We start from the raw sequence: 26,630 nt of genomic DNA, 5'->3' as shown, positions 1-26,630 counted from the left end.
AATCTTTCCCAGCATCAGGGTCTTTTCAAATGAGTCAGTTCTTTGCATCAGGTGGTCAAAGTATTGGAGTTTCTAGCAATCCCAGAACACTGCAAAAATGAGGAAAATGAATTACGGCAAGTAGTGCCAAGCTTAAAGAGTATAACCTTTAGACCCAAGGTGCTCACAAACGCCAAGATCGCCACCACAGACTGCCGTGCCCCTAACGCCGAGCTTCTACAGAGGCGGCCTCTCTTTGACTTCCCGCAGTATTCCAGCTCGCCTACCCCATTCTACCTTCTAGGCCACCTCAGCCTTCCCTCAGGACCTGTTACCCCGACTCGGGCCGCCCTCCCCGGCCAGGCCCCGCCTCCCGGCCCTGGCCCCGCCTCCCGGCCAGGCTGGCCGCCCAGTCCTGGTGTCGGCCTCGCTGTCCGCGCCCCACTTTCCCGTCCACGCCCCGCCTCCCGCTGGAGGGATGGTCCGCGGCGGAGGAAGTGACGCAAGACCTAAGCCCGAGGTCCGCGCGGGTGTATACCCGCGGCGGTGCTGGGCAGCGCCAGCGTTAGTCTGCAGCAGCATGAGTCTCCTCTCTTTCCTCGTCCCTGTCTTGCTGGCCGGAAGCTGGGTTGAGATGAGCGCCGCGAATCCGGAGCTGTCCTCGGGTACTGTCGCTCGCGGCAGGGCCGCAGGCGGGTGGGGACGGGAAAGGAGGGCGCCCCACCGGCCAGGAAGCCCCGCCCGGGGTGGCGGCCGCGCCCGCGCTGGTCCTCGGCGCCCGGCGGCTTCGGGGCCTGAGGGGGCGGCCGCCGGGAAGGTGACGCCGAGTCTCCGCGTTATGCAGCCTTCGGTTCCCTTTTTCTGGCCTCTTCCGCGGTTGCCGAAACAAAACGCGTTCTCCTAATTCGTTTTTAAATAAATGAGTTACCTGGTGAGCAGTTGCACACTGTGGCCACAGCTCATGATTTAAATATTCGTAAGGTCGGCCCCGAATCCTTAGACGTTCTTTCGCCAGCTGAGGATTATTAAAAGGCAGTTAAGTGGCCGTCTTCCGTACGAGTCTGGAGGTGGTTCAGGGCATGTACTCTCGAGTCCGCTTGTCAGGCAGTAGGTCTCTGGGCAGACCTCAGTTCCTCCTTTATCTCCGCCTGCTTAAAGAGATTTCCCAGGAAACATGTTTTTCTAAGGCTCAGTGTAGTGATTATCGGAAAGCGGGGCATTCTTGAGCGTTTCCTCTGTGTACGCGGTTAGCAGCTGCCTGGAAGGGGTCAAGGCGACCCCGCCTCCTTTCCCCTTGGCCAACTCTGGGTCTGCACCTGTGTTATGACTTCCTCTGTCACCCTTGTTAGATGCGGTCCCTTCATATCCCGCTGTCCTTTGGCTTGCTCTTTAGAAGTCAAGCAAACAAATAAAGTCATTCCTTGGAAGAGACATGGCACCGTTTGTGTTGGAAATACAAAACTAACTTCAGTTTTTGCCTTCAAGGATCCTGATGGTATAGCTAACAGTTATTGGGCCCTGTTGTAAGTTTTTCTGACATGATTTCCCAAACGTCCTATAAAGTAGACGCTGTTCTATCTCTTATTTATGGATGAGAAATTGAGGCATGGAATCTACTAAATTGCTGCTTTTCACTGGGAAGCTTGGCAGCTGGGTTCCAGAGTCCGAAGTACTTAACTCTGTCCTCTGCCAGTACTAGGGCAAGTTGGTCACCCATAAAGGCAGTTTCAGTCCATTGTGATAAGAGTTAGAACTTATACTGGAAAGCAAGTCATGGGTGCCTGACTCAGCAGGGGAATCAGGAAAGATTTCACTGAGAAGGTGGCCCCAGAGTTGGAGCTGGAGGTGCAAAGAGACGTGTGTTTGCAGAAGGGCTCTGAAACAGCAGGTTGAATTTGTGGAATAACTTAAACATTTTGGATTCAATCCCTGGGTCATGAAGATCCCCTGGAGAAGGGAATGGCAACCCACTCCAGTATTCTTGCCTAAAGAATTCCATGGACAGAGGAGCCTGGCGGGCTACAGTCAGTGGGATCTCAAAAGAGTTAGACACGACTGAGCGACTAAATAGCAACAGCAAATTGTTGTTTAGGAACCAGTTGGTTGATAGGAACCAATTAATGAAGTGCCTTGGCATGTGTAACAGCAAAGGGCAGAAACACAGCTTCGGCTCACTTCGACAAAAAGAGTTTATTGTCTCAGAGAATCCAACCCAGAGTTAAAACAGAAACATAGGCTGAACCAGAAACTCAAAATGCCAAGACCCTCCATTTTATATTACTGACTTTGGCTATTGGTAGCCTTCTCTACTTGGCAGAAGTCATGGATGTTGACATCTTGCAGCTTCCTCCACCCTGGCAAAATCCCAGAAGAATGCTCCAATTTGCCCAGCTTGGGTCAGGTGCCAGCTATGGGAAGGATACCGTTGCAGGTGGTACCAGTAGGAGAATTCTGGGAGGGAGAACCGTAATGTTCCTGAAAGAAGTACAGGTGCTTAGCCAACAAAATAATAGGCTCACTCTTGCTCAGATCAGTGGGTAGCCATGGGATTATTTTCAGGAGATCAGTGATTTTATGCAGGATCAGATATGCCATTTAGAAAGACCATTCATCTTAGAGGATAGTTTTTAGATAGATTCAAAGGAGGGAGGCCACATAGGAGGCTGCTACTTAAGTCTGGGAGAAGACAGTGGTAAGTTTAAATGGAAAAGAAGACATTGGAATACAGAGTCAGCATAACTTGGGGATGACTGGATGTGGCAAGAGGGGAAGAGAGTGACTGAGGTTCCTGGCTAGGGCAGAGCAGTAAACCAAGTACAAGGCCCTTCCTTCTGAGCCCGGAGCCCTCCTGACCGTGGGCCCCTTGTGGCTACACAGTTCCTGTGTTCTTGATGCCAGCCCTGGGAGGATGATTGCCTGCCTTTCTCCATAGGAAGATCTGTGGCCTTCTGTACTTCAGCATTGTATAACCAATACAGGTGGTGTCAGTTACTTTTTTCCAGTTTGTTCTTCCACTCTGGGTATTATCTGAAGAGCAGACTGCTTTAAAACAGGAGTGGGGCTCTTAACTCACCTTCTCCACTTGATTATTAGCTGTTCATTCTCTGACTTTAGGTAATGCTCTGAATGTGTTGAGAGTTTTCATTACTTTAGATTCTATATGTATTTCAGAGATTCAGAATACTTAAATCAGTGCATTTCAATTATATTTATTGAAAAGGGTATTCATAATTTGTTTTCATTTTATTCTGATTCATGATTTATATGGGTTTTTGAAAGGTCCACATTTTGGTTCTATATAAAAGAAAACCTAAAGAAATCAAGAGAAAAATGGATAATTAATTGCTCCATTTTAATTGGACAAAGAATCAAAATGAAAGATGAGCCAGAATTAAATGAGTTCCTGACAAAAAGGAATCAGTTACTTGTAATTTTCTTATTAAGGGAGTATCTTTGTTTTAGATTATCCCAATACTAGATATCCATCTCAATCATGGCCATTCTAAATAAATAATTTAGTATATTGTTCAGATTTTTGGTGACTGTCTTGTAATTGTGATAGGATAATAAATTAGGCAAAATTACTTGAAGCAAATGCTTACGAAGCCATCAGAAAACAATTATCTCCAGTTTCTATTTATATTTTTTCCCCACTTTTAGTAAACTATCACAAAGATGATGCTTACACAGCTTTTATTAATACCAACAAAACTTTGCATACTGTCATGTCTTTGAGTAGCTTCTCTAAGCTTCCCCCCCGCTTTTTGGTAAAAAGATGTAAATACTACCCCCCTTGTAGGGTGGTTGTGGTGTTTAACTGAGATAATGCGTAACAAAGTTGAGCTCATAGCCTGTCCAGTAAATGTTTCATATATGTTGGTGACTGTCATTCAGTTATGTGCATCATTTTCACAAATATATATTTTAAATATTGAATTGTTTTAGTTATGAATGAGAAATTGTGTCGGCTTTAAAAGCAAACTCATCCAAATCAATGTGAGAAATTTAAAATACGCTCCATGACTAACTCCTTCTTCCAACTTTTTCCCATTCTTCCTAAGACTGAGAAGTCCTGTTTAATTTTTTTCTGTTCTAAACTATTTCTCAACTTAGAGTGAATCAGTCCAAAAGAGAATTAGTCTTGAGAAATGAGCTCTCTCAAGGACTAGGTGGACCTGGTTCAATTAGAATTTTATTGGCATGCCAAGCAAACCCAACTAGATGAAATTGAATAAACAGGAACAATAATATAGTCCTGCATTTCAGATCAGAAAAGTGACTGGGAAGAAGTTTATTGGATAAGCCCTAATTTGGTTGTGGTTTCTGCGAAAGATCTGGAGGGTTTTAATTCATTAAAAATTCAGTGTAAGCCACGATTTGATAGAACCATCTCTTCAGAAAAGTATTTCATTAACATCAGTTAATGTTACTTCTGGGCACTATGTTTTAAGGAAGAGAGAGAGAGTAATAAAACCTGCAGACAGGAGGAAGAGAAGACTGCAGGGACACTAGAGGCCTTGAAACAGCTAAGGAACTCTGGAAGGGGAAACAGAACTGAAATATTTTAATGAACTCACTTGAACCTTTAGTTCTAACACCCTTTTTTGGAAGGTACAAGGAAATTATAGAAGGAATTTTAAATAGGATAATTTTTCCTTTTGTTTCACAAAGTGATAGATAGGATTCCTTTCAAAGCCCCCCAATATTTAAATGTTTCAGTTTTAAAACTTTTATGAATGCTTGAAACGCCATGTGCAAGATTCTTAAATGTCTTTGCTGCTGCTGCTGCTAAGTCACTTCAGTTGTGTCCGACTCTGTGCGACCCCATGGACGGAAGCCCACCAGGCTCCCCCGTCCCTGGGATTCTCCAGGCAAGAACACTGGAGTGGGTTGCCATTTCCTTCTCCATTATTCATCTTAAATTTAGAGGATCAGTTCAGTTCAGTTCAGTCGCTCAGTCGTGTCCGACTCTCTGCGACCCCGTGAATCACAGCACGCCAGGCCTCCCTGTCCATCACCAACTCCCAGAGTTCACTCAAACTCATGTCCATCAAGTCGGTGATGCCATCCAGCCATCTCAATCTCTCTCGTCCCCGTCTCCTCCCACCCCCAATCCCTCCTAGCATCAGACTCTTTTCCAGTGAGTCATAGTGCTATCAATACTTGCTAAGAGAAGTTGGAAAGCACTAAGAAAAAGTTATTTTATTAGCATCATAAAACCAGTAGATAGATCATAATCATAAATATATTCTGAAAAGAATGCAGAAGTCTTGTTTTTCCCTTTTTCTGCCTGGATTACTCATGCCATTTCTTATTTTGCTGTGTAAGAAGAAACCTTTGTGAAAATGTCCATAACCCCACATGAGGAAGTTGTTAGATATTTTGAGAGTTGCTCACTGAGAAGAGTCTGGCTGCTTTAAGTTAGAGAGTTTGTTTTTGAGTTGTAGTGTCAGATGACTTTGAATCCTCCAAAACAGTTTCCTTACTGGCCACTGTCTCCTTAACTTCTTTATGCTTCTCAGTTTGTCCTTCCCCTAGAGAGATTGTGAGCAGATAGTCAAATGGTGTCTATGGAGTACAGAGCTCTGTTTTGCGTTTAGATGTACACAACTTTTGGAGCTTTCCAGATGGCTCCCTGATAAAGAATCTGCCTGCAGTGCAGGAGATGCAGGTTTGATCCCTGGGTTGAAAAGATCCCCTGAAGGAGGAAATGGCAACCACTCCAGTATTCTTACCTGGAAAATCCTATGGACAGAGGAGCCTGTTGGGCCACAGTCCATGGGGTCGCAGAGTCAGATATGATTGACCACCCTCACACGCGCTCAAATTTTTTTTTGTCTTTGAATGCTATTGTGTAAAAATCAGTGAACTGCTGTGACTGTCCTTCTTTCGGTCAAGGCACAGATGCTTTCAAAGGCTACGGGATGGAGCATAGGGGGCTGCCTGCACCCCTATCACCGTCCCTGCAGAGGAAATCTGGAGGTGTCTGTAATGGTTTGCTTCCCACTCTGCTGCCTTTCCCAGTGATGATCATAGAGCTCTCCTAGCTACTGGTTTAGGGGCTTCGGTGACACCTCCATTGCCCCATCTAGCGGCAGGGCTTCACCACGTGCTGAACTTCATTTGTCTTCTCTGTCCTTTCCCTTGCTGTTTTTTCATATCCTTGCTCTTTTTTTCATATCTTATCACCAGGAAACAGTCCATTGTAACCAGATCTCTCCTTTTTATCTGCGTTGTAATTAGACTGTTATGAAAAGTGATTCTTCTCTCCTTTGTTTGATTTTGTTTAACATTCAGCTGCTAGTTCTAGAGGAGTTTGGGGAAGCAGATCTTAAAAAAGAGCCTAACTTGACTCTGGGTTGTATGCACATATAATGCTACAAGGACTCTGAACCAATTTCCGAAAACAATGTGTGTTACGGAAAACTTCTGGGCATTTTTAAGAGATGGGGACATCTGTAAGATGATCCTACTTCATGAGATACTTCTTTAATTCCATTCTTTAACTCCATTCTCTTGCATATTTTTTTCTCTACAGATATTTTTATTGGCATCAGTTCAGTTCAGTTGCTCAGTCGTGTCCAACTCTCTGCGAACCCATGAATCATAGCACACCAGGCCTCCCTGTCCATCACCAACTCCCTGAGTTCATCCAAACTCATGTCCATCGAGTCGGTGATGCCATCCAGCCATCTCATTCTCTGTCGTCCCCTCTCCTCCCACCCCCAACCTTTCCCAGCATCAGAGTCTTTTCCAGTGAGTCAACTCTTCTCATGAGGTGGCCAAAGTATTGCAGTTTCAGCTTTAGCATCAATCCTTCCAATGAACATCCAGGATTGATCTCCTTTAGAATGGACTGGTTGGATCTCCTTGCAGTCCAAGGGACTCTCAAGAGTCTTCTCCAACACCACAGTTCAGAAGCATCAATTCTTCGGCGATCAGCCTTCTTCACAGTCCAACTCTCACATCCATACATGACCACGGGAAAAACCATAGCCTTGACTAGACGGACCTTGGTTGGCAAAGTAATGTCTCTGCTTTTTAATATACTGTCTAGGTTGGTCATAACTTTCCTTCCAAGGAGTAAGCGTCTTTTAATTTCATGGCTGCAATCAGCATCTGCAGTGATTTTGGAGCACAAAAAAATAAAGTCTGACGAGTGCATTTATTATGAATAGAAGTTAGCTGTAAGCCTCAATTATTTTAAGCTAATTATGTAGCCATTTAAACTTTAGGTTACAAAATTCTGGAACTTAAGGAGAGAACTACTCATGTCTACTTTATCATGTGATTTTGGCAAAGGTGACAAAAGCAGATCACCACATGGTTTCTCATCTGGTAGCATTAAAACCACAGGTTACATCCTTTGATGTAAATATTCAAAAGTCTCTCCTATAATCTGGTAGTAATTTCTGTGTTTTAGAATCCATTGAAACCTCCTTTCCTACTACCTGTCTTGATTGCTTTGAAAGCTGTGATTTAAGTCCTTGTCCTAGTGTAATCATGCCAAGCTTTTACTTAAAATTTGAGAAATATTTGATTCATTCTAAAGACAAATGCAACACAAGTCTACTGCTGTTTGTATTTCATAATGTGTGATTCAGTAACCTCTTCTTAAATGTAAGTGGACTTTATTTTATATTCTAGTACATAGGTTTATTTCTATATGCCTTTCCCTCAAATGCAGAAGCTAATTTCAGATTGGGTACATACATATTCCTACTGGGAATAATTTTTTAAAAGGGACTTAAAAGGAAGTGAAGGACTTGTCTTTACTGGAAACTGTGAGAGGATCCTTGTTACATTGTGGCAGGAAACTTAACTCCACCGTCACCTTTCATCGCAGGGAAAGTAGGAAATGTGCCTGGGGAGCCCAGTGACCTAGCCAGAGGAGGTTTCCAGGCAGATTGAAGGTGCCACGTGGTGTCTTTTTATTTCTTACTGTAAAATACAAGGTTCGAGAGGGTAGTCAAGGGAAGGTCTGTTAAACAAAAGAAACCAGGACCTGATGGTTTGTAAATTCTCAGCTACTAACTGCAGTCACGAAATTAAAAGACACTTGCTCCTTCGAAGAAAAGCTATGACAAACCTAAACAGTGTATTAAAAAGCAGAGACATCACCTTGCCGACAAAGGTCAATATAGTCAAAGCCATGGTTTTTCTAGCAGTCATGTATGGATGCGAGAGTTGGACCATAAAGAAGGCTGAGCACCAAAGAATTGATGCTTTTGAAGTGTGATGTTGGAGAAGACTCTTGAGAGTTCCTTGGACTGAAAGGAGATCAAATCAGTCAATCCTAAAGGAAATCAACCCTGAATTTTCATTGGAAGGACTGATGCTGAAGCTGAAGCTCCAGTACTTTGGCCACCTGATGCAAGGAGCTGACTCATCGGAAAAGACCCTGATGCTGGGAAAGACTGAAGGCGGAGAAGGAGGTGACAGGATGAGATGGTTTGATGGCATCACTGACTTGATGGTCCTGAGTTTGAGCAAACTCAGGGAGATAGTGAAGGACAGGAAAGCCTGGAGTGCTGCAGTCCGTGGAGTCACAAAAAGTTGGACACAACTTTGAGACTGAACAAGAGCAGCAAAAGATGCTAAAATTAAGAAATGGCATCTGAGGGACGTTCTGATTTATTACGAGTTTTCTTAACATTAGGTTTCTTATGTAGTTGCAAAATTATATTTATATGTGTGATTGATATTTGATATTAATGTTGAGTTGACCCTAGAGGGGGATGCCTTTAATTTCCTTCTCAACCACGGAATATAAACTGTTTGAGACAGGTTGCTTCATGAAGTTGAGGTGTGAACACACCATAGAAGAAGGAGCCCTGTTAAGGAGGGCTCAGTCCACCCTGCTGTGTATGGCCACGGGAACTCAACTAACACCAGGGCGAAATCTGGCAAGTCCAGTGCTTTCTGACTCACCTGCAAGAAAATTGCTTAGAGAGCCAGCGATGATAGGTACCGAAAGCCACCAACTTTACTCCAGAAAGGAAAAATAGAAAAATGCTGTCTCATCACTGGCTACAGGTCAAAGGGCATATTGAGTATTTGAACATGAGACATCCTTCCAACTTCATAATCTCAATCCTTAGGTACAAATTGTTCTACTACTTTGGTGAATAATATGGAAGTTAGAGATTTCAACAGAACCCAAGGCTATTTGCTGAGCAGGAAGTGTAAAACATATTAGTTTATCAAAAAATTCTGTTTGTCTTTTATTTTTCTTTGAAGTATAGTTAATTGTCAGTATTAGTTTTAGGTGTATAACAGTGATTCCATATTTTTAAATTATGCTCCATTTAAACTCACTAATATCTGCTGTATTCCCTGTGCTGTACAGTGTATGCTGGTAGCTTATTTATTTTAGTCATGATAGTTTGTGCCTCTTAATCCCCTGCTCCTCTCTTACTCCTTCCACACCACTGGTAACCACTGGTTTGTTCTCTATATTTGTGAACCTGTTTCTTTTTTGATACAGTCATCCATTTGTTTTTAGGTTGCACATGTAAGTGATAATATACAGTGTTTGACTTTTTTCACTAACCGTAATACAGTCTAGGTCCAAACATGTTGCTTCAAATGGCAAAATGTCGTTCATTTTTTGTGACTGAGTAGTATTCCATTGTGTATGTATGTATATATGCATATATGTATATTATATATACACATACAAACACCATATCTTCTTTATCCATTCATCCATTGATGGGCACTTGAGTTGCTTCCATATATTGGCTTTTGTAAATAATGATGCTATGAACATTGGAGTACATGTATCTTTTCAAGTTAGTGTTTTTATTTACTTCAGATGTATGTATATATCCAGGAGTGCAATTGTTGGATCACTGTTAGATCATATGGTAGTTCTGTTTTTAGTTTTTTGAGGAACCTTCATACGATTCTCCATAGTGGCTGCACTGATTGACATTCCCACCAACAGTGTGTACTAGGGTTTCCTTTTCTCCACATGCTTACCAACATTTGTTATTTATAGACTTCGATGATAGCCATTCTGACAGGTGTGGGGTGATTTCAAATTCCATCCTCTCTTTAATTTTTCCTCCTAAATAAAAACAATTCCTAAAATTATGATAAGGCAGGGTTTCTCAGTGTTTGGCACTCATGGCATTTTGAACTGCCAAAATGTGGAGGGCTGTCTTGTGTATTACAGGATATCAGCAGCATCCCCAGCCTTTATCCCTTAGATGCGAGTAGAACCCCACCACCACCATGCCGTTAGGAGAACCAAACTGTCTCTACACAGTGCCATATATCCCTAGAGGACATATAACCTCTTGTGGAAAACCACTGATATAAAGGGAAAAATAATGAAAAAAGGGGTAGGGGTATGACAATAGAATCACACTGTCCTTGAGTGCTTCCTAGGTGGCTCAGCGGTAAAGAATCTGCCTGCCAGTACAGGAGACATGGGTTTGATCCTCTGGAGGGTCGGGAAGATCCTCTGGAGGAGGAAATGACAACTGACTCCAGTATTCTTGCCTGGAAAATCCCGTGGACAGAGGAGCCTGATGGGCTACAGTCCAGGTGCTTGCAAAAAGTCAGACATGACTTAGTGACTAAGCATGCAGGCACACAGTATGTTTTTTACCTAAATAACTCTTGATCCGTGTTCTGCTTTGAAACAATAATGCAGTTGCTAAATAATTAAGACAGTGCACCAGTTTGGCTTCAAATATTGCAGTTTTTGTTTTGGAAAAAAATATAGTTGTATTTTTTTCTTCAGCAGTAAGCAAATATCCTAAGTATGTGAAATTAACACCTCACTTGGCAAGTGAGGGATTCTGAAACAACTCTTTAGTAATATAGCAAGAAAAGAATCCAGATTTCTTAAGGTCCAACCCAGGGAATATATTTCTTATTAGAACAGTCTTCTAGGTATAAGGCTACTGGGTATAGGGCTTCCCTAGTGGCTCAGTGGTAACGAATCCTCCGGCAGTGCAGAAGATGCGGGTTTGATCCCTGGGTCAGGACGATCCCCTGGAGGAGGAAATGGCAACCCACTTGAATATTGCCTGAAAAATCCCATGGATAGCGGAGCTTGGCGGACCGCGGTCTATGGGGTCACAAAGAGTCAGACACAACTTAGTGAATAAACAGCAAATAATTCGGTATTAATCTAAGTGATTATCATTATTATCTGGAATACATTTTTTAAAAGTATAAACTTTTGGCTCTCTGAGGTTTTTAGGGTGACAAGTTATGTTTGGAAGCCACTGCACCTGACCACATTGCTATTGATTTATTTATTTTAGCTGTGCAAGCAAATCATGTTTGATGGAGTTTTCTAGATAGGATTGAATGCTCTTACATTTCAGGTTATATTGCTAACTCTACCTTCATGTTTATTCACAAAGAAGGGCAAGAAAGGAGGGGGAGAGAAAGAGAGCAAAAAGGAGGAAGGGAGGTTTGTGTTCAGTTTTCTACGGGGTGGTGGATAATAACCATTTACACCCAGCAGGGGAAAAAATAGCAGCTTTTAGTAACTAGATAATGGTTGTGGTAGAGTTTGATTGTAAGATGTGACAGTGACTTCTGCCTATTTTCTTGTGTGACACTTGCACATCTTATCAACAGACATTTTCTAAAATGGTTTAAAAGAGCAAAGGCAGGAGGAAATATAGGGTATGTTTTGAAAAAAGCCCTGTACACCTCAGAGAGCAAAATGCTGATGAAACTGAAATGCTTGATGCCTCCGTCAGGCAATCGTTCGGTATCTATTGCTTTGCTGGAGAAAAGGCAGTAAAGGCGTATAACAGTGGTAAGTGGAGGGTTGAGAGCCCAGGTAGCACTTCAGAGTGAAATTGACCATCCCACTTGTGTCCAGTTCTTCTCTAAACATTGAATACAGTCTTTGGTACCAGATATAGAAAATTCTAGTGATTAAACAAATTGAGGATTATTATTGCAGTGCAGTTATAATTGCAGTGCAGTTATTGATAAAAACTCCTAAAACATTCTAGGAATGTGTTGCTCATACTATATTAGTATTTTTTTAAGTCAGTTGTGTTTTATTTTTAATGTATATAATGTATTATATATATATTATGTATAATATATATGCATAATGTATATATAATGTAAATTTTACCGTTTTACTTATTATAAGTGTGCAGTCCAGTAGCTTTAAGTATATTAACATTGTTGTGCAGCCAGCACTCCATCTCTGGAACTTTTCGTGATCCCATATTGAAACTCTGTACCCTTTGAACATTAACCCCCCATTGTCTCCTCCCCCCGCACCTGGCCCTAATAGCCACCATACTAGTTTCTGCCTCAATGTATTTGATTATTTTGTATGGAAAGTTATGACCAACCTTGATAGTATATTAAAAAGCAGAGACATTACTTTGCCAACAAAGGTCCGTCTGGTCAAGGCTATGGTTTTTCCCATGGTCATGTATGGATGTGAGAGTTGGACTGTGAAGAAAGCTGATCACCGAAGAATTGATGCTTTTGAACTGTGGTGTTGGAGAAGACTCTTGAGAGTCCCTTGGACTGCAAGGAGATCCAACCAGTCCATTCTAAAGGAGATCAATCCTGGGTGTTCTTTGGAAGGACTGATGCTAAAGCTGAAACTCCAATACTTTGGCCACCTCATGCGATGAGTTGACTCACTGGAAAAGACTCTGATGCTGGGAAAGGTTGGGGGCGGGAGGAGAAGGGGACGACAGAGAATGAGATGGCTGGATGGCATCACCGACTTGATGGACATGAGTTTGGGTGAACTCAGGGAGTTGGTGATGGACAGGGAGGCCTGGTGTGCTGTGATTCAGCGGGTCGCGGAGAGTCGGACACGACTGAGCGACTGAACTGAACTGATGCTTCATATTAGTGGAATCATTCAGTGTTTGTCCTTTCGTATCTGACTTATTCCAATTAGCATAATGTCTTCAAGGGTCATCCATGTTGCAACAGGTATCAGAATCGTCGTATTCATTTGTAAGGCTGAGTAACATTCCATTATATGTATATGCCACATTTTTTATTGTGGTACAAACACTTTAGATGAGATCTACACTCATAACAAAATTTTAAATACAGCAATTGTTGTTGTTGTTGTTGTTCAGTCACTAAATCATGTACAACTTTTTAACCCCATGGACTGCATGCAGCACACCAAGCTTAGCTGTCCTTCACTACCTTCTGGAGTTTGCACAAACTCATGTCCATTGAGTCGGTGATGCCATCCAACCATCTCATCCTCTGCCACTCCCTTCTCCTGCCTTCTGATGCTTCTTCCCAGCATCAGAGTTTTTTCCAGTGAGTCAGCTCTTCATATCAGATGGCCAAAGTATTGGAGCTTCAGCTTCAGCATCAGTCCTTCCGGTGAATATTCAGAACTGATTTCCTTTAGGCTTGACTGGTTTGATCATGCTGCCGTCCAAGGACTCTCAAGAGTCTTCCTATATGTAAGCAATACAGTTTTGTTCATTCCAGGCACCAGGGTATACAGCTGATATCTAGAACTTATTAATCTTATGTGCCTACTTTTATACCCACTGGACACCAGTTCCACATTTCCCTTCCCTCCGCCCCCTGGTAACCAGCACTGTTCATACTACATTTGTGTGTCCCTTATATCACAATGTTGTTTCAGTCATTTAAAATGAATTAAAATGCCTGGTGAATTCCTCAAGTGCATATTTGGCTTCTAACATTAAGGTTTTGTAATGTTAATATATGTTGCTCACTATGATCCTTACTTTTTGCATCTCTTGTAGTGCCACCACCAACCAATGTTACAATACAAGCCTACAACTTGAACACTGTTATATTTTGGGATTACCCTGTTATGCTACAGAGTCCTGTGTTTACTGTACAAGTGATGAACTATGGGTGAGTGTCACTTTTATCTTTTTATCCTGTTTTTGCCTAGGTCCTTGCGCATCTCATAACTGATTCTTCCATCATCATTCCTTCCAGTGTGGCAGAACTTCCTGAACTGCTTAACGACTTCCAGATGTAATAAGAATGCAAATTAGTTCTTTTCAGAATATTTCCTGCCTGTTAGTTCTTCTTCCTGTCAGATTTAGGGTAGAGGAGTATGACTAACTTCTGACATGTTAAGGCATGACGAATAAAGCTTACATTTCTGTGTTAAAAACAGCCAAGTCATCTTACTTCCTGTAGTGTATGTATGAAGTAGAAAGAAAAATTTCAACAAAATTTTTGACAAGTGTCAGGAGTTATTATAATATGTTGGATTCTATAAGTTATGACTGTTAATGGACTCTGGATTTGTTTAAAGAACAGATTTTTTAAAATTGCATGTGGAATGTGGTTTATACAGGTCTTATTCTGAATTGAGCCTCTTTATTGTAAATGATTTTATAGATCTTCTAACCAAAGAGTAAAGGTTTCCCACTTTATCTATTTTCTTCATCCTGTTCTTATTCATCTCTTTCTATCAGCTCCATTCTGTGAATGAACAGCAAAGCATGGACACAGATGATTTATGTATTAACAGTAAAAGTTCCCTTGGTGTTCTTTATTTTAGGGATGGAAAATGGATTTATGCCTGCAATACCTCCCATCATTCTTGTAATATCTCTTCTATGATTAATGATCCATCAAGTTCTCTCTGGGCTAGAGTTAAGGCCAGGGTTGGACAAGAAGAATCTGTCTATGCACAGTCGAAAGAGTTTATTTTATGCAAAGAAGGTGAGTAGAATGTATACATGTCTGAATTTTAATTTCATTCGTGTCTTCTGTATATATTTGCTTTTATAAGCAATTGCTAAAAATTGTCACAATGCCTTCAGGAACATTTGGAGGAATTTAGGGAGTTCCTGTCTTCTCTTCACCCAAGCCCCACAAAGTAGGACTAAGAGGTGCCTGTCACTTTGCCCTTCTAAACCGTTACAGTCCCGCCCCATGCAGGTATGGATCCATGCTGTCTATTTGATCACCGCACCTGCTTCCCCTCTCTGTCTTCTGTCATTTCCTCCCCAAGTTCCATTCGCTGAGGACCGTGAGAACTGCTCTCAGTCTTCCCCTCAAGGCCTCTGGCAATTTAACACATTAAATTTAACATTTTTAATTTAACACATTAAAAATTTTGCAGCTCTATAATCTCTTCAATCAGTGATTTTTCAGTTCTTCGCACTTCCAACATCCCGTTCCCATGGTCTGCCTGATTTTCATTGTCACCTCGGGCTCCGACTCTTCAGTGCCCATTCTTCTTTTTTGGCTAACACCCTACCTTGTAGCTCTCATACCGTCGCTCATGGGTAAGAGAAGTCTGTAGTCACATGGTTCCTTCCCAGTCTCGTAGCGCTTTAATGCCTTGCCTTCTAGCTTCTCTTTCATCCTTGTTCAGCTTCCAAGCTTCGTGACTTCAGCCACTGCCTGGGTTCTGCTCCTTCCTTTTGGTTTGTGCCTACTTCGTCTCTTCTAGAAGCCCTTCCTCTACCTGCCCTTGAAGTAGTTTCATTCCCCAGAGTCCACGCTTCTGTCACCTGATAATTATACTATCTGTTATGTCAGATTTTTCCCACACAGATTTATCAAAGTCATAATATGTGCCAGAAAGTATGCTAGGCCCTAGGGTATATTGGTGAGTAAAAACAGATCTATCAGGCGCATAGTAGGTATGCAGTAAATATGTGAAGAATAGATAAATGGTTCACCTACAAAGTTCCAGACATCAAAGACATAATAATAAATATTGTGGAATCAGAGAATAGCTAGTTCTGATTTTCGCATTAAAAATTGAATGTATTTTGCAAACTTTTATGAAGTCTTCATGCCATGTGTCCATAGGCACTGGAAATACAAAGAGTTTTGATGAGAATTCAAAGATAATTATAATGCCTTTTCTGAAATGTGTTTTAAAATGCATGTGCTGTTTTCTGTTTAATGATTTTTAATCTACAGAATCAAAGATAAAGATAACATCATAGAGCTTATTTTATGTCAAGGTTTTTTACCAGGATTCATTAAGGACAGTTAAAATATATTCTAGATGTTTGTGGAATGATTTAAATGCAGTCCTGCTTTAGAACAACAGCAGCAAAAAGAGTAGGTTGATGGATTGAGTTTGGTAATGTTATGTAATATGCTGTGGAACACAGTTCCAGGAGAAGGCAATGGCAACCCACTCCAGTACTCTTGCCTGGAAAATCCCATGGACGGAGGAGCCTGGTGGGCTGCAGTCCATGGGGTCGCTAAGAGTCGGACACGACTGAGCGACTTCACTTTTCACTTTCACAGTTCCAAGGCTGATACAAATTGTACTTCTTTTTTGTTCCCCACCCCCCAGGGAAAGTTGGACCACCTAAACTGGGCATTAGAAAGAAGGAAAACCAAATCATTGTTGATATATTTCACCCTTTAATTACTGTAAGTGGAAAAGAGCCAGAAGCTATTTACGATGATGAGAATTCTTGTTATACATTCACATACAATGTGTTTGTGAGCATCAATAGAAGTGAGGTATGTGTTTCTATCTCATCTTTTTTTACATTGAAATTTTCCTGTTGTTTGCATAAATTGTTTTGTATGCGGTAAAATGAAAGTAGAATGTTTATGAATATTCCGTCAAGACTCATGACTCATTAGTTTTAGTAAGAAAAAAAGAAATATATGTTGAAGGGAATCACTACTGGAGTTAATCTTTAACACTGGCCACGTGAATACATTTTAAGTTTTTTCTTTGCCTCTTTTAACAGTGTGGTTCTAATCTAAACTATTAACCTGTGTGTCTCCATTTCTCCACTGGTAAGATGAGGATAGCTTTAATCCTTTCTTCCTCATTGGTAGGGATGTGAAGTAATACGAAGCTCTAATTGGAATCACTGTCTTTGAAAGTATAAGCTACCAGTACTTCTGTGGGACACGATTACACGCTGGCAGTGACGTGCAGACCACACTTTGGCTAGAATTTTTCTCTTCCAGCCACTCTCCACAGCACTGCCATTCCTTTACTTAACAGAATTTGTCAAGCACATGCCTGCTGCCTTTTAGGCCCTCGGAGTAGCTGTGAGCAGTGCAGACAAAGCTCCAGTGACAAGTATCGTGGGAGGAACCACAGAGCAAGGAGGAGGGCCGGGCAGTGGGTTGCGGCAGTAGTGCTTTCCAGCAGGGTGGCCAGGCCTCACTGGGAAGTGTTACTGGGGCCAGGGCTGGGGGAGGTTAGGAGGTGAGCTCCTGGATGTATGTGGGGAGTTTCAGGCAGAGCCTGGCAGAGGCGCCCAGGCATGTGAAGGGAGCACAGCTGGGCGGAGCACTGGGGCAGCTGACGTTGGCAAGTTCACGGGGGACCACTTCCTTTGAGGCATTGGAGAGATCTGACTTCTTCTCACTGAGTCACTGTGCCTCGTGGAAAGATGTTAGGAGAAGAAGGACATCTGATTTAGGTTGTGAAACACCACTTTGGTCGCCAGCTGAGTTGTCTTTCTGAAGTGCGTATCTGATCACATTACTTCACTGCTTAAAACCCTTTAACAAGTCCCCATTAAGTGCAAAATCATTTCTAAATTCCCTTCCACGGCATGGCCCCCTTGGCCTTCATAATTTGGCCTCTTGCATCCTTTCCAGCTACATGTCTCCTGTGCCTTCCAGCTGCATTTTCATTTGTGCTCTGGTGAACTGCTTACTGTTCGTAGTATCCTGCAGGTACCCTGCTCTTTTGCAGAATGCCCTTTTCCACCTTGTCTACTTTGGAGAATTTCTATCTATTCTTCAGTATTCAGCTGGCAAATCAGCTCTCCTTTGCAGTCCTTTCTGACCCCATGGACTGTTTCCTCTTCTGTGGTCTGGTTATTCCTCATTTCATAGAGTGGGGCTTTCTCTTACAGTCCTCACCACTCACTTGCATTTCTTTCTTGTGTCTCTTATACACTCTATCATAAGTTACTGGAGGTCAGGCACCACTTCTTACCTTTGTGTCCTTAAGCCCTAGCACAGTGATCCACGCACTGTGGCTGGTTGAATGAACAATAAGCTCCTAGAGATTGCGTCAGTCCCTTCCATGTATTCCTGCTAAGAGATGCTCCAACAGGATGCCTGGGTTATTCTTCCTATGAGATGCTCGTCTCTCTCACCAGCTATGTTTCAGGCACTATAGAAATAAGACCAGTGAGCATTTGTTGGTTTGACAGCTAACACTGAACATTCCTGCTATTTGAGTTTTTATATTCATAATCTATATTTTAATTTTTAAATTTATAATCTCTCTAAAGAACATTTTAACGGATTTATAGCATCATGCATCATGCTGTGTTGAAGTAACAGATTGGCTTACTGTTTGAATACCAACACCATTTTCAGACATGTTCAGCACTCATCATGCCTATGTTTTTCTTCAAATGTTCAACCAGGATAAGTATGGTGATTTTTTTTTCCAAATTAAAAGGTGCCGTGCATTTTCTTTGTTTTCTTCTTCTGTCCAGACTACAGATAAAATGTACACGAAGGAAGAGGATTGTAATGAGACTCAGTGCTTCTTAAATATTCCTGTGTCCTTGCTGAATTCTCAGTACTGTGTTTCAGCAGAAGGAGTCTCAGAATCATGGGCTGTTACAACTGAAAAGTCTGATGAACTTTGTATTACCTTTTCTAATGATAACAACACAGAAGGTAAGTTGTTACAATTTTGTCCTAAATGTAGGGTTGTGGTTTAGTCACTAAGTAGTGTTTGATTCATTGGAGAAGGAAATGGCAACCCACTCCAGTGTTCTTGCCTGGAGAATCCCAGGGACGGGGGAGCCTGGTGGGCTTCCGTCTATGGGGTCACACAGAGTTGGACACGACTGAAGTGACTTAGCAGCAGCAGCAGCAGTGTTTGATTCCTTTGGGACCCTGTGGACTGTTGCCCAGCAGGCTCCTTTGTCCATGGGATTTCCCAGGCAAGAACACTAAAATGGATATTCTCCAGGGGATATTCCCGACCCTGGGATCTAATACACATCTCCTGCATTGGCAGGTGCATTCTTTACCACTGAGTCACCAGGGAAACCCAGTATAAGGAGTGATCACTAAAATGGTAATGTGAAAAGAGTTGATTTTTAATTTCAGTACGTCTCTGCTCTTTTCAAAAAATATTTAGTATTTCCATTCCTCAGAAGTTTAAAATTAAAAGTAAGGCCGTTTTTCAGTCTTAAAAGATACAAAACAACCAATTTAGAAAGCCATGTGATGGCCTTTGACCCAGGAAAGAAAAAATGTAACACATAAAGCTGTGTGCATACTGCATTTCAGGATTATGGGTAAGGACATACATCAGTTTGTTACTCTAATATAGCAAAATGTTATATATCCATTAAGATACTCTTCCTGGGGACAGTAAGTTTATATACTAAAAAGCAGGAATGTGCACTGACTAAAATTGTGTTACCTGTGAACTGGACAAGCACTGGAAATTAACATCCAAAAATACAAGACAGCAAAAGAGACACAGATGTATAGAACAGTCTTTGGGACTCTGTGGGAGAGGGTGAGGGTGGGATGATTTGGGAGAATGGCAATGAAACATGTATATTATCATATGTGAAACAAATCACCAGTTCAGGGTCGATGCATGTTACAGGATGCTCGGGGCTGGTATGCGGGGATGACCCAGAGGGAGGATAAGGGGAGGAGGGAGGTGGGAGGGGGGTTCAGGAAGGGGAACTCATCCACCTGGGGCGGATTCATGTCAATGTATGGCAACACCAACCAATATAATATTGTAAAATTAAAAAAAAAAAACATAAAGATTGGTTTAAATCATAGATTATGGGTCATTTTTATAACACATTTTTAAAATAAATGTTTTCATTTTATTATTATTTTCTTTAACAGGCATTTTCATTTGGCAGGTACCTTAACAAAACTTTGGGCTTATTTTTGATGTTATGAAATTTAAATGTTCATTATAGATAATTTTTAAAATATAAAAAGCCAGAAGGCAACAACAGCTATACTTCTGCCATCCAGATGAACACTCAGTCACTCAGTTTGGTGGGGTTTTTTCCATCCTATTTTTTCTTTTGCTTTGTAGCCATGATCATACTATAGTACAAATATAACTTAGTATATGGGGCTTCCCAGGTGACTCAGTGGTAAAGAATCTGCCTGCTAGTTCAGAAGCCACAGGAAACGTGGGTTTGGTCCTCGGTCAGGAAGATCTCCTAGAGTAGGAAATGGCAACCCACTCCAGTGTTCTTGCCTGGAAAATCCCATGGACAGAGGAGCTTGGCGGACAATATATAGTCTTTGGGGTCACAAAGAGTTGGACACAACTGAACACATGCATGCACGCTAAGCATATGCTATAAATATTTTTTCATTTTATTTTACATACCTTATTAATAGTATTTTTAATGTCTCTAAAATATTTTATTATGAATATCATATTTGAAGTGAAGTGAAAGTCGCTCAGTCGTGTCCGACTCTTTGCGACCCCATGGAGTGTACTGTCTGTGGAATTCTCCAGGCCAGAATACTGGAGTGGGTAGCCTTTCCCTTCTCCAGGGGATCTTCCCAACCCAGGGATCGAACCTAGGTCTCCTGCATTGCAGGCAGAGTCTTTACCAGCTGAGCCACAAGGGAAGCCCAAAGATCATATTTAATGTTTTTCAATTTTTGGATTAACTTGTTGATTTGCCTTTATAAGTCATACTTTGGTGACTGTCTTTGGGTGTGTGTGTGTGTATATATATATATATTTTTTACGTTGTTCAAGTGTTTATTTTGTAAATTTATTTTTGAAGAATGAAAATCTAGCCTGAAGAATCAGACCAAACACTTAAAATGAATACTCAAAACTTTTAGGCCATTATGTGAGGATTTCAAACAGATAAAGTGATGCAGTGCATTTAATATCCATTTGTGTTATGCTGTTTTGAGTGAGAAAATGCATAAAATTTGAAATAATGCAAATACCCCAGATTTATTTTAAAAAAGAGAAATTCTGAGTTACAAACCGGACTAACAGGTGGCTGCACAGTGGCGCCTCTGTGGCTCATATGCAGGCAGCATTCTCTGCCTGTCCACTCCAGTGCTTTTGAGCAGGGTGCAGTGTTGCTTATGTGGTTATTTTATCTTTTCCTATTGTAAGACTTTTTTTCATGTCTTCTAACAGGTGTGATACAGGCATTTATTTTAGTAACTTTCTGAGTTATTCTATTTTTTTGCTGGCATATGATTGCTGTGTTAGTTTCTGCTGTACAACATGGTGAATCAACTATGTGTGTATATATGTCCCACCCAGTTAGGTTATCACAGAGCACCAAGTGAGCTTCCTGTGCCTTACAGCAGGTTCACACTGGCTGTCTGTTTTACACATGGTAGTCTATGTATGTCAGTCCTGGTCCCCCAGTTTGACCCACCCCCTCCCCTCCATGTCTCCATGTCTGTTCTCTACATCTTCATCTCTGTTCCTACTGTGGAAATAGGTTCATCTGTACCGTTTTTCTAGATTCCACATATATGCATTAACGTACAATCCTTGTTTTGCTGACTGCACTCTATATGACACATGCTAGGTCCATCCACATCTCTACAAATTACCCAGTTTCATTCCTTTTTTATGGCCTGACCACATCTTCTTTATCCATTCCTCTGTTGATGGACATTTAGATTGTTTCTATGTCCTGACTATTGTAAGTAGTGCTACAATCAACATTGGGGCACACATGTCCTTTTTTAAATTTATTTATTTTTTAATTGAAGCATAATTGCTTTACAGAATTTTGCTGTTTTCTGTCAAACCTCAACATGAATCAGCCATAGGTATACATAAGTCCCCTCCCTCTTGAACCTCCCTCCCATCTCCCTCCCCATCCCACCCCTCTAGGTTGACACAGAGCCCCTGTTTGAGTTCCCTGAGACATACAGCAAATACCCATTGGCTGTCTGTTTTGCATATGGCAGTATAAGTTTCCATGTTACTCTCTCCATACATCTCACTTTTGAATTACAGTTTTTCAGGGTATTTGCCCAGTGGTGGAATTGCTGGGTTGTATGGTAGTTCTGTTTTTAAGGAACCTCCATACTGTTTGCCACAGTAACTGTATCAGTTTACATTCCCACCAGCAGTGCAAGAGGGTTCCCTTTTCTCCACACCCTCCCCAACATTTATTGTTTGAGAATTTTTGATGATGGCCATTCTCACTGGCGTGAGGTGATAACCTCACTGTAGTTTTGATTTACATTTCTCTTATAATTAGTGATGTTGAGCATCTTCTCTTGTGCTCTTGACCATCTGTATCTGTGTGTCTTCTTTGGAGAAATGTCTGTGTAGGTCTTCCACCCATTTTTTGATTGGGCTGTTTTTTTGTTTTGGTTTTTTTTTTTTTAGATTTTGAGTTCCATGAGCTGTTTATATATTTTAGAGATTAATCCTTTTTCCTTTGCTTTGCAAATATTTTGTCCCTTTCTATCTTTTTGTCTTGTTTATGGTTTCCTTTGCCATACAAAAGCTTTTAAGTTTCATTAGGTCCCATGTGTTTATTTTTGTTTCTATTTTCATTACTCTAGTAGATGGGTCAAAAAAGATCTTGCTGTCAGAGTTATTATTTCAAAGAAGTAACTTTGGAATAGAAATTAAAGGTAATAAAATGTGAAGGATGGCAAACACCACCACAGCGTGGAGAGCACTGTTCATTTGAAGAGAGGACTGGGAAAAAAATTGAAGATTGTGCTGTGAAAATAAAAAGCAGCATTAGAGAAAAATATACAGACATGGTTATAGATGTTTGTGCTCTGAAACAAACCTTCCCTATTTTATTCTTTATATCTGGTTTACATTCAGAGGGACTTTAGTCCTGTGCACCTTGCCTGTGTGTGTATGTATTTGTGTACATCTGTGTGTTTTATTAAGTTTTTGTAATCTTTAACTAAATAACAAAATGTAACAATTGAGAAGAGTGGGACTAAAAGACAGACATTGCCAGAGTTTATTTCTAAAGAGATATATTTATTTATTTATTGCCTTTTCAACTGAGAGAAGCACCCTGTATTGGGGGCTGTAAGGAAATTGTTATGAAAAAGTCATTTTAGCCACACAGTATGACAGTATAGTTGCAGAAAGTTTAGAATCTGAAAGCTGGGAAGAATCCCATGTTGATATCTTGGACAGGTACCTGATTTTTTACTCATGTCTTCTGACTCCTGTGTCATTGTTCTTTAAAACCCCGACCATGTTAATTACCGGATGTGTAAATGCATTGAAGAATAGCACCGAGACCGTATAACTGTTTGATGGATCGCGCACTGTTTGATTGCGGTTCTAATTTGTGATTTCTTCCCTTTCCGTAGATCCTGTTTGGATTCCTGTTGTTGCCGCTTTGCTTCTCTTTCTTGTATTTGCTCTGGTCGTTGCATGTTGTATCATTAAGAAGATGCATCCAATTAAACGAGAAGGCACCAAGTTACCCAAATCCTTGGTAATATATTTAGATATTTTTTTCTTTATTTATTTATAGTTGGCTCTTGAACAACATGGATTTGCACTGCACAGGGCCACTTCAGTATTTTTTTGGTGAATATATTGGAAATTTTTTTGGAGATTTGTGACAATTTGGAAAAAAACTCACCATATAGCCTAGAAGTATTGAGAAAATTAAGTGAAGTTAGGTAAAACATAAATGTATAAAATGCATGTAAATATAATACACAGGGTATGTGTTAATCGGCCATTTATGTTATTGGTAGGTTCTGGCCAACAGCAGACTCTTGGTAGCTAAGTTTTTAGAGAGTCAAAAGTCATATGTAGATTTTTTGACTGCAAGAGAGGCTCAGTGTGCCTAACCCTTGTATTGCTCAAGGGTGAACTGGACACCAAAATGTTAATTTAAACCTTTTCGATAATTCTTCAGATTTTTTTTTAAAGTAAAATGATGCTCAGCTGCATGTCACCTATCATAAATCACTCAATCTCCCACATACCCAAAACCACTTTTTCTTTTTTTTTTAACTATGCACCGGGTGCTTTTTTATGTGAGGGGAAGAGGCATAGTTAGGCCTAAGTGCTCAGGAACTTAAAGTCAGGTGGGAAAATGATAAGGACTCAGTGGTTGTCCAGTGTAATCTGAGGTTCGAAGATCGAGGTTTATATACATAGTGAGGACTTGGCCAGTGAGGATTTGGTCCATCTTTGCGGGGTTGGGTTAGTCATGGCTTCTCCGGGGGCAGCGATAGCTAAACAGTCTTGAGAGGCAGAGGAGTTCATCCAGGTACTGAGGAACAGTGTGGACTGATGCTAAAGCTGAAACTGCAATACTTTGTCCACCTCATGCGACGAGTTGACTCACTGGAAAAGACTCTGATGCTGGGAAAGGTTGGGGGCGGGAGGAGAAGGGGATGACAGAGAATGAGATGGCTGGATGGCATCACCAACTCTGTGGACATGAGTTTGAGTGAACTCCGGGAGTTGGTGATGGACAGGGAGGCCTGGCGTGCTGTGATTCATGGGGTCGCGGAGAGTCGGACACGACTGAGCAACTGAACTGAACTGAACTGAAGGCCCACTGTCAGTAAGGTGTGGCTTTTGAAAACCTGCGAATCCAGAAATGTTTCATGGTAGTTGAAGTGTAGAAGGAAAGATGACCAACAGTGAGTCTAAACTAGAGGGTTGACATTTTAATGCCTAACATTTAAAAGTATGATGAAAAGAACATTTAAAGGTGTCAGAAAGATAACTGTTTAAGTGAAATATGACAGGAATCATACCTGTGATATATAAAGGGCATGTTTAAATTTGTTATGGAAACACTGTCTTTAAGGAGAGGGGATGAGAACTGTCAACAGTTAGCAGACAATTCACATATGAATTATTAACTACTAGTGGTTCAGCACAAACGAAGCTCACAGTATGCTGTTCCACACCTACTAGAGAAGGAAAAATAAACCTGAGTATCCAGTAGTACCTTGTAATAAAAGTAGTGTATGCTGGCAAAAAAAGAAATTTTAGCCCTCAGGAGTTGATAAATATGCAATGGGTGTACAAAGTAGCAGCATCCTGGGCATGCCACACTCTGAAAAATTAATCCTTAAAAAGATAGTTTCATAAATAAAAAGATGTATAAAAATATTAACTTCAGCATGTTCTATAAATGGTAAAAATTTGAACACCTTAAAAGTTAGTATTAGATAAATGATTTCATCATCAGTATAAAATTATTGAGCCTATGAAAATTAGACTATGAAGACAAATGGTGAAACATTACATAGAACAAGTAACTGTCCTCCTGTTACAAATGTAATGTGCGTGCTTGTTGAAGGTAGCACACAAAAAGCATCTTATGTTGGTGAGACAGTGACTTTCTAAAAACTTGTTTTTAGTCTTAATGGTGTTTCCATTAAAAAGAAAGAAAAGGCAATTATCAGACTCTATTCCACTGTTATCCTAAATATACCAATGAATGATACATTTAGTTACCCTGAGGCCTGGCGTGCTGTGATTCATGGGGTCGCGGAGAGTCGGACACGACTGAGCGACTGAACCTGAACTGAACTGAACCCTTTTAGACCTTTTTTTTTTTTTTGAGGATAACCACTTAAGTTTAATAATTTATTATTTTTAATCACTGATTTCTCTTCCCTTAGCTGTCTGTGGTGAAAAATGCCTCTTCAGAGGCAAAATTTGATTCAAAAATTATATCACCCATCACCTACCAGCCAATTGCCGTAGAAAATGAGCAGCTGTCCCCAGGGACCATTTCAAGTGTGCACACTGAGGACGATCCAGGAAAAGCGGAACACGGAGATCTTTCTAGTGAAATGGAAGTGGTGACCATTGAAGAAAATATTTCTGACTTGGCCCCATGTAGTCCTCTGACCCCAGAGAGAGAGGATTCTATCCACGTAAGCAGCAACCAGTCTGAACCCTGCAGCATCACTTTAAATGCGTATCACTCCAGAAATGGCTCTGATAGTGGCCTGGTGGTGTCGGACAACTGCTCCAGCTCAGAATTTCCCCCAAGTAATAAAACTGAAGTAAAGACTGAAGGACAAGACTTCATAACGCTGAGAAACACCACCACCTCCTTTGGTTATGATAAACCACATGTGTTAGTGGATCTGCTTGTGGATGAAGGTGGTAAAGAGTCCTTGATTGGTTATAGACTTACAGCAGATTCCAAAGAGTTTTCATGAGATGAACCAAGATCACAAACTGGGAAGGATCTGTTTTTCTTGAAGAGCTTTTCCACTTTTATTCTGTGAACAGATCCATGATTTCAGAAATTGCATCATCTTGATAGAAATCAGATGGAGTGTCATGGTTTAGATAAAAGTATAAAGAGCCTGTTTGGCCTTATCACTTTTGATCTGAAAACTGCAGTCTCTTTAAAAAATAAAAAAGCCATTGTCACAAGTGAACCTTTACATCTACATGTTAATAGTGAACATAACCCTGGTTCCTGTAGGTGTTAACTCCAGAGTCCTTTCTAACCACTTTAAGAGATAATAAGGATTGTTTTCCTTTTTGTGCCTCAGCATGGTATTTGTTTTTGGAAGTCTGTATATAGTCTTTTTACATACTTTCAGGAGAAATCCTGAATGCTTTTCAAAACTGCACTTAATATTGCCTTGAAATCAATAGTATTAAATAGAATGTGTAAATAAAAACGTGTATGTATATTTTTATGAAATGTTACCATTGAGGGATTTTTTTAATAAAGTAACATTAAAATTCA

General features: G+C 40.9%; 1 protein-coding gene across 2 annotated transcripts; it reads left to right on the top strand.

The window, feature by feature from the left end:
* Positions 1-442: 442 nt before the first annotated feature.
* Positions 443-26,630, top strand: IFNGR1 (interferon gamma receptor 1). 2 transcript variants are annotated; one of them, XM_055433141.2, is made up of 7 exons: positions 443-644; positions 13,731-13,845; positions 14,507-14,670; positions 16,271-16,443; positions 18,402-18,588; positions 23,251-23,378; positions 25,540-26,630. In XM_055433141.2, the coding sequence occupies exons 1-7, from the start codon at positions 458-460 to the stop codon at positions 26,086-26,088; spliced, it is 1,503 nt and encodes a 500-aa protein (XP_055289116.1). In that variant the 5' UTR covers positions 443-457; the 3' UTR covers positions 26,089-26,630. The 2 variants fall into 2 exon arrangements, with proteins under 2 accessions (XP_055289116.1, XP_055289117.1); XM_055433142.2 differs by lacking the exon at positions 443-644 and adding an exon at positions 13,266-13,418.

Source organism: Moschus berezovskii, chromosome 10 (assembly GCF_049115385.1).
Source record: "Moschus berezovskii isolate FMDL1 chromosome 10, NW_MosBer_1.0, whole genome shotgun sequence".
Taxonomy (NCBI): Eukaryota; Metazoa; Chordata; class Mammalia; order Artiodactyla; family Moschidae; genus Moschus; species Moschus berezovskii.
Note: the sequence above shows the minus strand (reverse complement) of the source record. Positions and strands in the feature narration are given on the sequence as shown.

Excerpts from the sequence above, each read along its gene's own strand:
- IFNGR1 (XM_055433141.2), top strand. The coding sequence starts at position 458 with ATGGTCCGCGGCGGAGGAAGTGACGCAAGACCTAAGCCCGAGGTCCGC. Across the intron at positions 645-13,730 it reads GAATCCGGAGCTGTCCTCGG|TGCCACCACCAACCAATGTT; the intron begins GTACTGTCGCTC and ends CATCTCTTGTAG. Across the intron at positions 18,589-23,250 it reads TAATGATAACAACACAGAAG|ATCCTGTTTGGATTCCTGTT; the intron begins GTAAGTTGTTAC and ends CCCTTTCCGTAG.